The sequence below is a fragment of the Buceros rhinoceros genome, unplaced genomic scaffold (genome assembly GCF_000710305.1).
Source record: "Buceros rhinoceros silvestris isolate BGI_N320 unplaced genomic scaffold, ASM71030v1 scaffold11433, whole genome shotgun sequence".
Taxonomy (NCBI): domain Eukaryota; kingdom Metazoa; phylum Chordata; class Aves; order Bucerotiformes; family Bucerotidae; genus Buceros; species Buceros rhinoceros.
The window spans coordinates 21,052-31,041 of record NW_010403097.1 but is presented as its reverse complement, the minus strand read 5'-3'; the positions used below and the strand labels follow the sequence as shown (position 1 = coordinate 31,041).

The 9,990-nt window shown below is 47.2% G+C and overlaps 1 protein-coding gene across 1 annotated transcript in view; it reads left to right on the top strand.

Moving 5' to 3' along the window:
- Window positions 1-9,990, top strand: part of LOC104490576 (alpha-2-macroglobulin-like protein 1) — a gene marked incomplete at its 3' end in the record, with an annotated part of 39,708 nt that overhangs the window by 10,513 nt on the left and 19,205 nt on the right. Inside the window, exons 13-27 of the mRNA XM_010132876.1 lie at window positions 67-300; window positions 1,284-1,347; window positions 1,852-1,997; window positions 2,562-2,708; window positions 4,002-4,175; window positions 5,184-5,286; window positions 5,801-5,909; window positions 6,009-6,234; window positions 6,441-6,567; window positions 6,707-6,828; window positions 7,005-7,056; window positions 7,390-7,473; window positions 8,085-8,261; window positions 9,510-9,591; window positions 9,675-9,831. Coding sequence (XP_010131178.1) covers window positions 67-300; window positions 1,284-1,347; window positions 1,852-1,997; window positions 2,562-2,708; window positions 4,002-4,175; window positions 5,184-5,286; window positions 5,801-5,909; window positions 6,009-6,234; window positions 6,441-6,567; window positions 6,707-6,828; window positions 7,005-7,056; window positions 7,390-7,473; window positions 8,085-8,261; window positions 9,510-9,591; window positions 9,675-9,831 — 2,004 coding nt within the window. The remainder of the gene's footprint in view (window positions 1-66; window positions 301-1,283; window positions 1,348-1,851; window positions 1,998-2,561; window positions 2,709-4,001; window positions 4,176-5,183; window positions 5,287-5,800; window positions 5,910-6,008; window positions 6,235-6,440; window positions 6,568-6,706; window positions 6,829-7,004; window positions 7,057-7,389; window positions 7,474-8,084; window positions 8,262-9,509; window positions 9,592-9,674; window positions 9,832-9,990) is intronic.

Genomic DNA, 9,990 nt, shown 5'->3' with positions numbered 1-9,990 from the left:
GCAGGAGTACCAGCTCCCTTGTAGCACTCACTACTGATTACCAACTCACGGTTTTGTGCTCTGAAGGGTTCCTACAACCTTGAAAATCGTGATGAGCAAGATTCTTCTGAAAATCCCGAAGAATTGGAGTATAGCTTCCACTGGCTGAAACCTTTCTACTCTGAGAGCAACAGCTTCCTTGAGATCAAGGCCAGGAATGATGTGATGCCCTGTGATCAAGAGCAGGAAGTGCAAGTGGATTATATCCTTGACCAGAATAAACTCAGCTCCGAAGCAGACCACATTGATTTCTACTACTTGGTGAGCACAGAAGACAGCTGAATCTCAGGGCAAGACTACGCTTACTGTCATTTTATCATTTTCACACATCTCATAGGTACTCACGGGAAAGGGTAAGCTGCTCCCAGGGCAGCATAAGTCAGTTTGTGAGCTCTGTTCAGCCCAAACCTCCTCTTGTTTTCCAGTTCCTGAATCTGCTTCAAGCCTTCCGCTGCTTTGCTTTGTTAGGAGTGTCTTGACTTAAGCTTGAGTGATGGATGCCTGCCATTCACCTTAAAAGTAATTATGTTTGTATGTGTGGCCGTGGAGGGCTAGCCTGGTTTCCGCCCAGCAGGTGTACCCCAGACTTCCATTTGTGTCTGAAGAAATCTGTCCAGGAACTAAGAGGCAATCTCCGGGGCAGCTGACATCCCCTGGTCTAGGGCTAGCCTGGTTTCCGCCCAGCAGGTGTACCCCAGACTTCCATTTGTGTTTGAAGAAATCTGTCCAGGAACTAAGAGGCAATCTCTGGGGCAGCCGACATCCCCTGGTCTGCACGTTTACAGGAGAAGGCTTGAAATCGCATAGTGAGTCGATGCACTCCAGACATATGTAATCATATTTTGATGAAGTCCACTTTCAGGAAAGTGAGTCCGAAGTAAGAGTTTGACTACAGCCTAACTGGGAGCTTATGAGTATCTTGTTTACTGAACTGGGCTCATTTCTGTGGTCAAAAAGTACTGTATCCTAGTAATGTGATGATCAGAGCGTGCTGGGGCTTAAGAGCAGCTGCTCTTACCTTCAGATGTACCTCTGGATTTGCAAGCAGCCACTTCTCATTGCCTAACCAACACCCCTCAAATTTCTTCCCAGTTAAACTATCACCATCTCTGCTGCAGAGCTCTTTAGATCATGTCCTGCCAGAGGAGCTTCTGTGACAACATCTGCGAGATGTCCTTCTCTCTTCCTACCCTTCTCGCTGTCAGAATTCAGACCCTTGAGTGGCTCTTCTCTTTGCTCTTCAGGTGATAGCAAAAGGCAAAATCCTTTTCAGTGGAAAGAAGCAGGTGCCAATTATCCAGCATGACAGTGAGTAGAAATTAAGCGCCTCATAACACTCCCCAGAAAACTGTGACTGCTCTCCAGTGACAATCTCTGCAGGTGTCATTCTTATCCACAGGTGGGAGCTGTTGAACTGAGTTCTTCGTGGTGGTCCACCTCAACAGACCAATCTCCTCTCAGTTCAGTGTTCTTCTAGGCCAATGTCCTTCTCCTGCCTTCTCTAATTGACCTAATATCCAAATTTATGACTTTGCTGCTATCTTGTACCTTTGGAGGAGATATAAAATTTGTGTAGTTTGCCTGTTTATCTAAGGTGCAGTAGAGAAGAGGAATATTTTTGCCAAACTTGGCCCAAAGAAGTGGCCAGTATCCTGGGTTTATTGTTAATCTATAACAGTATCTGTGTGGGATATTCTTATCTGCAGGTAGACATTATTAAATTCCCTCTATTGATTCTTGTCGTGTGTCCTATCCCAATGAGCTGTTTCAATTGAATGTTTTTCCTCTCTTCCTTGCTGCTACCTTCTGCAGATCTGCAGGGCTCTTTCTCATTGACTCTGGCTATTGGCAATGACTTTCTGCCTGACATCAAGCTTCTCCTGTATGCAGTCTTCTTGGATGGAGAGGTTGTGGCTGATGTGGAAGAGTTTCAAGTAGAAAAGTGCTTTAGACACAAGGTGAGTAGAACACAAGTTCAATAGCATCATTGATGTGCCCTGGCCTTCTGTGGATTCTGGTTCTGTTTTATCCTCAGCCAAGAGATGTAAACCGGATACATGCCAAACCAGATGCCCAGTATTTCTGGCTGGGAAGCAGAACAGGTTACCTCCTTCTTCCCTGAATTCCTAGTCCTGCCCTCCCCAGTACGGACTGGCAAGCCTTTCCCAAGGAGTAAGCCAGGCCCCCTTGAACTGTTTTCTCCCCTGTTCCTCATGACTGACTTGGGAACACACTACCCCACCATGTTCTCCCTAACACAGAAGAGAAGTCTGGCTACTTAGCTCCATGTGGTAGCTCTGGAAGAGAGGGTGGTGAATGTGTGGTGGTAGGGGAATTCTGGCTGGGCTATATTCACTGCAGCCCCTGGAACGTTCCGAGTGGATTTCCAGAAGGGCCTGTATCAGCATCTCACCCCCCTTCCCTACCTTATTCCCTGTCTTTGCCTCTGCTGCCCAGGCATCTAAGTGTCACAGAGTCCCACTTACCAACGCTAGGCCCTCTGACCCTGTCTTCTTTTGCAGGTGGCGCTGGATTTCTCACACAAAGAAGAAGTCCCAGGATCAAAAGTCAGTCTGGATCTCAAGGCTGCTCCAGGGTCCTTGTGCTCTGTCAAAGCCGTGGACAAGAGTGTCCTCCTGAATGTGAAACATACCCCAACAGCACAAAGAGTGAGTGCAGCCTGCCATGACCAACCCCCTAGTGACTGCATGCCTTCTGTCTCCATGCAGTAGTGGAGCCTTGCCTGGAGAGTGGTGGATGATGCAAGGCACTGCAGGGGTAGGCAAGGAAAGCAGCTTCAGAGAGATGCTGGTGCTTAACACATGGAGGGATAGTGTTTAGCAGCTTTCCTCACATCCACCTGTCTCTCTGCTCTTCCATATTCCACCAGGTAGTGAGACTAAACCTTTGAAATGGAATTTTGCCCCAGTAGAGTCCTTCTGTCCCACTCTCCCAAACATTGCTGAATTATATCCATATGACAGATCAGGCTGAGTACCTGAGTTTAGAAAACTAGTGAGGCGACAGCATCCAGTGCACACAGTGGTTGGTGAAAAGTGGTCAGGATTTTGTTGGCACCCAGGTGCATTCTGAGAATCTGGAAGAGCTGACAGACCTTACCTTAGAGCAGTTGCGCATTTCAGAGGAATACATTTAAGAGAACAAAAATACTGCAAGAACTGAAAATCCCTTCTGAACAGCTTGTACCCATCAATAGTCACACTCCAGCCATGGGATTCGTTCCACCAAGTTTCAGTAATGGCAATAAGGTCACAGCTTTCTAGCATCACAGTACCTTCCAACTGTTCCTGTTTGTTGCCCATGCTGCACGCTTTGGTGTAGAGGCACTTCAGCTGTGCTCTTGGCCATGTCATCTTCTTAGAGGAACACCCCTTAATGCCTTTGAGATTTTTCACCTATTTCCCTCTTGGCTCCTATTACCACAGGAGCCCCTGGCTCATCTCCTAAGACTTCAATTGTGCTGCAGTGTCCCCAGCACACCTCAAAGCAACAGGCTGAGAGCCCTCACTAGTATCCTGTCCCTCTAATCTGGTGAGTCATCTCACAGCTCGTCACAGGCAAGCCTGATATTATCCTGCCCCACCATTCAAGTCTAGTTTAAAGCCCTGTCAATGACCCCCACAAGCTCATGAGCAAAGACCCGCTTCCCCCTTTGAGAAAGGTGAATCCCACCTGACACCAGCAAACCTGGTGCTGTGTAGGCCACCCCGCTCCTTCGCACTTTCTCAACAGCAAAACTTTACAAAGTATAATAGAGGGCTGCAATCCAAATATTTGACTCGTACACATGCTTGTTGGCCGGTTTATTATGAAGACCGCTGTGCACTTTCTCAACAGCAAAACTTTACAAAGTAGAATAGAGGGCTGCAATCCAAATATTTGACTTGTACACATGCTTGTTGGCTGGTTTATTATGAAGACCGCTGTTTTTTCCATTGCAGCTTTATGAGGGGGTCTTTGACGACAGCTTTATAATTGGAGGACGAGGGTTCCCTTATCACTTGGAAGATTTTGAGGCATACCCTTGTGTGCCTGAGCGACCCAGTCTGCACAAAAAAACTCGGATGGAAGCACCATGGTACCAAAGTGACGCTGATGTCTTTAATCTGTTTAAGGTGAGTGTCTACACTTCCACTAAACTTTTCCTGAGCCAACGGTTGCCAGTGTGCCATCCTGAATGCCTACATGAATTTACTCTTAGCAAACTTCCGCTGCCCCGGCTTTCATTGCTGCAAGTCATCTGTGCGTTGTTCTTTAGTGTGGCCACATGGATTTGAGGACTGTGGGGAAAGATGAAGCTTATGAGCAAGCATAGTGCAAACCACCTGATTAGAGAAAGACAATGTGAAAATGAACAAACTTAGTTTGGGCTACCATATCTACAAAGGGGAAGCAGCAAGAATACCCCAGTAAGACCTGCGCACCTTGCCATATTTTGACCGCTGACCACTTGGCTACTATTTTATTTGCAAACTTCTTTACCCTGTGTTTCATTAAATCTCTTCTTACTTCTTCTCAAAGCAATTTTAATAAAACGAAGTCCCTCACAGTTTGGCTTTATAGCAAACTGTCAAGACGACTGTCAAAATAAGCTAATCTGCTAATAAGCACATTAGCCAGAAAAAGCTTAACAACATGTCTGCTAACTGAAACCCCAGAAGTTCTGCTTCTGACAGAATGCTGTTTAAAGAAATACGTGCAAGTAAAAGCACCTCAGAATAGGAAAAGAGGGTAACAACACACTGAAAACAACCCGAAATGGGGGCTGAGTTGCATGTGCTTCTCAGGCTGACAGAACTCTACCTACAAATGCAGAGGCTGATTCCCCCCAAAGGCGTGGTACTGTGCTGGCTGCTAGATGCTTCTCCCAGACCATGTTGGATGCTAGTTAAAGGAGATTCCACTGTATCTATCTCAATTATTAGTGATCCTGTTACAGATCACTGTCCTGAAACATATGACAAGTCCACAGGCATGTACATGCAGAAAAGGTGAGGGCCTGTACTCTCCATGAAGTGTTTCAGCTACGCCACCCCCTTATGATACCTGCTATCATGAGATACTTCAAAATTCCTTGTTCCCTTTTATTTATAATCGATTTACTCTCTTCACTGTTTTCCTAGATATTGCGCATGAAAATATTAACCAATACTAGAATCAAGAAACCAGTTTCCTGTGTGCGACCAGACTTTTTGGTGAAGTATTCTCTAGAAGACCAAGCTGTTGGTAAGGAACGGACTTGTCCATGTCTTTTGACTGAAGAGGCTCTCCTCTCCCAGTACCATCCTGCTTGCGTTTCTTGTTCATGTATGAGAAGAACAAAGCTTGTTTCCAGTTCAATGGACCTGATTTATAAATCACAAAGAAAAGCTCAAATTTCTTTGCTTTATTTGCCATCCCTATGTTCCGCACTTTTCACAGAAAACGTAGTATGCTCTTCACCAGCACTTGCACAGATTATTTAAAAGAACACAGCTCCACTTGAGCATGCTGTCTCACCCTGGATCCAGACCAAACTTGATGGATCTGTCAGACGGAGCCTCAGGCTAAACTCCATCTTCCTAAAGCTGTGCTCCCCAAAGATACACACAGTGTCACGCTCTCAATGAAACACCAACCCTGTCCACTCCAGTTCTGGGTCACAAAGCATTTATGGTTTGTGTGAGATCGTCTGTGAATGAAGAACTAATTTAACCTGTAGCTACATACGCTGTTTTCTGAGGTATCCCTTGCTTTCCAGCGTACAGTCAGCTTGACCAAGCTGGTTCTGCACCTCAATCTGATGACAAGAAGCCAAAACCACGGACTTTCTTCCCAGAGACCTGGGTTTGGGATTTAGTCTCTGTCGGGTTGGTAAAAATAGTCTCTACCTGTCTTCCTCAGAGAGACCCCTGGAGACTTCTGACTGCTTTTAAGCAAGTTTTTCTCTCTCTCTCTTCCTGCCATAGAGATGATGGCCAAGCATCTCTCCAACTTGCTGTGCCTGACACCATCACAGAATGGAATGCCAACACCTTTTGTGTTGCCGATACTGGCTTTGGGTTCTCGCCTATGACCACTCTTAGGGTCTTCCAGCCTTTCTTCGTGGATCTGTCACTGCCATACTCTGTGATCCAAGGAGAGACTTTCAGCCTAAAAGCTACTGTCTTCAACTACCTCAAGGACTGTATCCAGGTGAGTATTCCTCCAATTACAGGACCTCTGTTGGAGCAAAATCTTGAGCCCAGAGGCAAGCTATGAGCTTCTCAGGAGCTTGAGACATTGGCATCTGAGCCACAAAGCACAGCCTTTCACTCCATGACCCACAGCATTTGCTCCTTTGTGTACTGCCTGTTGCTAACACTATGACAATGTGTGCTTGTACACCCCACCACACTCAGGTGCGCATCACCCTTACAGAGACACCAGAACTAAAGGTGGATGCTTGTCCAGGCTGCCATTTCACCAGCTGCCTCTGTGCCAACGAAGCAAAAACCTTCATGTGGAATGTGACAGCCACCAGGCTGGGTGAGGTTGAGCAGAGGGATGTGTGGCAGCTAGCGGGAGGAGGGGTGGAATTTGCTTGCCTCTGTTGTCTGGTCCCAATGCTCGTACATACAGCTGTCTGCTGCAAGAGCTCAACAACGCGCCCCTGTGCTCCCTGCAGGCAAACTGAACGTCACTGTGAGCGGTGTGGCAGAAGATTCACATGTTCTGTGTGATAACAGGATTGCTGTGACACCTTTGCAAGGAGAGAGAGACACAGTGATAAAACCTCTGCTTGTGAAGGTTAGTCACACCTCAGGGTGGAGAACACCTGAGGACAGTGGGTTGTCCCCTGGGAAAATTAGCAAGATGCTAAGAGGAATTTTAGCCCGTTCTTCTTGGAAGCAGAAAGGCCTGTTGAGGGGTGGTGATTTCCCTTCCTGCTTTCCCTATCTGAACTCCTCTTTCTCAATCTGCAGCCAGGAGGTGTCCTGCAAGAGAAGACCCAAAACGCCTTTCTCTGCGCTGCAGGTATGGGACAAAAACCCCTGACTGCTATCGATCATGAGAGCAGGATGGAAGGAATGGGACTACTACTGTAAATACTCCGAGGTGGGGGGGTGGGAGGGGGGGAAATTGGTGAGAGACCAAGCACTCGTGGAACCATCCCTGCCTGGGAGAGCAACCACTATAGTTTGTCCACGTCTGTCTCCTACTTGGCAAAGTTTCCTGTACCGAGGCATTTGTTTGCAAGTCTCTATCTGCTATGACTCAATGTTAGACTGAGCCTCACCCGGGTCTCCTTGGGATGTCACATTTGTTGCTTCTTCTATGGGATAAATTTCTGAGCTCTGCCTTCCTCAGATAACACCGTCTCTGAAGAGTTCTCCCTGACTCTGCCTGCAGAAGTGCTGGAGGGATCTGGCCGAGCCACTTTCTCTGTGATTGGTGAGAAAGGCTTTCCCTGCTCTTGGGGTCCCCAGTGGGAAGAGCTTGCATTTTGGTTTTAATGATGCATCAACACACTTCCTCATGAGATAAACTGCAAGGGGGGTGATGTTGGTCTCAGAAATGTAGAACAAGTAGTTTCTTCCAATATTTATTCCTCTCATAAACTATGATCCTGGATGATTCCCAAGTGGCTGGAAGAGAGGGCACAAAATGGGGTATCTCCTCTCATGTTTGACACTGCCATCTACCTAAGCGTACCAAACCATCCCTGCAGACTGCTACCTAGTTTGCCTCTTTAATTCTTTCCTCTCCTCGATACCTTCTCAGGAACAACAGCTCTCTCTTCACCATTCTTCAGACATCCTCAATTTTCACATTTCCTCCCTCTTGCCACAACCATGATGTTGGTGGACATCATGATGTTGGTTCCAGCACCTTTCTGTGCTGGACTAATCTAGCGAGGATAAGCAGAAATCTTAATCATCTCTGTTCAGTGAAGAGCTGGCTCTTTTCCAGTATCCCAGTAGAGTTTAGAGAAGGTGTTTCATACTGCTGAATACTTTTTTACATACTTTTCCTTTTTACTGCCTCTCCACTTCAAACTTAAGGGGACACCATGGGCCCAGCACTTCAAAATTTACACCAGCTGCTAAGCATGCCCTTTGGCTGTGGTGAACAGAACATGGTTCAGTTTGCACCAAACATCTTCATACTCCAGTACTTGAATAAAACTAAACAGCTGGACCCAGAAATTGAAGATATAGCAATCAGATTCCTGAAAACAGGTAAGCATTGTCCTTCTCCCTTCTACTGCAAAACAGAGGTACTGCAAATCAAGAGTGTGGGGCACTGGTCTGGTGGGGAGGTGCGGGGAAGGAGTGGAGCACTGCCACAGCTGTGACAAAGGAAAGTATCGCAGAGAATAGTGGTAATGTCTCATGGAAGGAAAAGCGCATTTCTGAAGAAGCAGGACTTTGGTCTCTGCGCGTTATTGAGGTACTAAGACTTTGAGAAGGGCGTGGGTAATTAATGATTTCCATCATTATGTGATGCCTGTGGTTTGTTCTCTTGATTCTGAGGCAGACGGAAGTTCCTTGTGGAAATAGGGTATCAGCCATTATTAATTGGAATAAAGAGTGGCCTTTGGGGATAGATAGGAGTTTGTTAGCTTAGTGTTTCCCCATGTTTTAGGACACATATTCTGGGGGCATGTCAGCTCTGTCTAATAGAATTTGAATTTAATACAATACCCGTGTCTGTGTCTCGTTCTGCAATGTGACTCACATTTTAGCCTGCCAGTCTCTTATTCCGCATTGCTGCAAGCTCAGCAATCCATGGACAGGATTTTACACCCTCTCCCTCCCCGTTTCTGTCTTGTACTTTGAGTTGGGTCAGAAATCTGGGAGAGGGAGGCCTACCCAAGAGAGTGGTGGCAGCAGGGAGGCAAGGTGGAGGATAAACAACGAGGCCATGCAGAAGGTGAAAGAAGAGCAGACAGGTGTGGACAGTGTGTGACAGCCCTCAGAGCTTAAAGGCACGGCCTTGTTGCTTTCTGTATGTCCCATAAAAAGCCCTTTCTTGAGTCCCAACAGGGCTAGAAGTGCTGACAAAAGGCTTCATATCAGTCCGCTCTAGGAAAAGCCTTCTTCCTCACTCACTCTTACAGCTCTTTTTATTCACAACAAGGTGCCTATGAGGGTTCCCGTGGGGCACAGGGAGACATGGGGTGCCTTAGCATGTCACTGTTCTGCAAACCAGCAGGGCAGATACCCACAGCACTTGCACGGAACAGCTCTAGTAACGTAGAAGAGCTGCACAGTACACTTCAGTGATGCTGTGCAACCGCTTCTTGTCACGCTGGTGCTGTGGGATGCATAGGGAAAATTGTGAGGTGGTAGGTTTTGCTCGGTGTCTCTGACTGTAGGGCCTGGTGGAGTCTCTTGATGTGAAGCTTTCTTCCCACAGCAAGGTTACAGTATGAGATGCTACAGGCTCTCACACTGAGAGTTGTGCCCGGGCACCTGTTTTCACAGGTTACCAGCGTCAGCTGCTCTACAAACATGATGATGGCTCCTACAGTGCCTTTGGGAAAGCTGACCATGAGGGCAACACATGGTGAGTGACCCCAGCGGTGGTACTGCCATCCCAAGCCTATTGTTCTGGCTGTAACAGAGGATTCCTTTGTGCTCTGCCCACAGGCTGACAGCTTTTGTAGCCAGGTCCTTTGGACAAGCCAGCTCTCACATTTACATCAATAAGGATCATGTGCACAGTGCTCTGCTCTGGCTGCAGAAGCACCAGCTGCCCAGTGGCTGCTTCCAGAGTGTGGGGAAGCTCTTCAACAATGACTTGAAGGTATGGCTGCCAGACATTGGAGCAGGAGGAACACAATGCGGGGCACAGGGTTGCTTCCCCAGGCATGGTACCACAGAGCAGTGTCTCCATTGTCTAGCATAGCCAAGGCAGCTTCCCAGAGCAGAATGAAAATGTGTGGCCTAAATCAGCAGGCCTTCC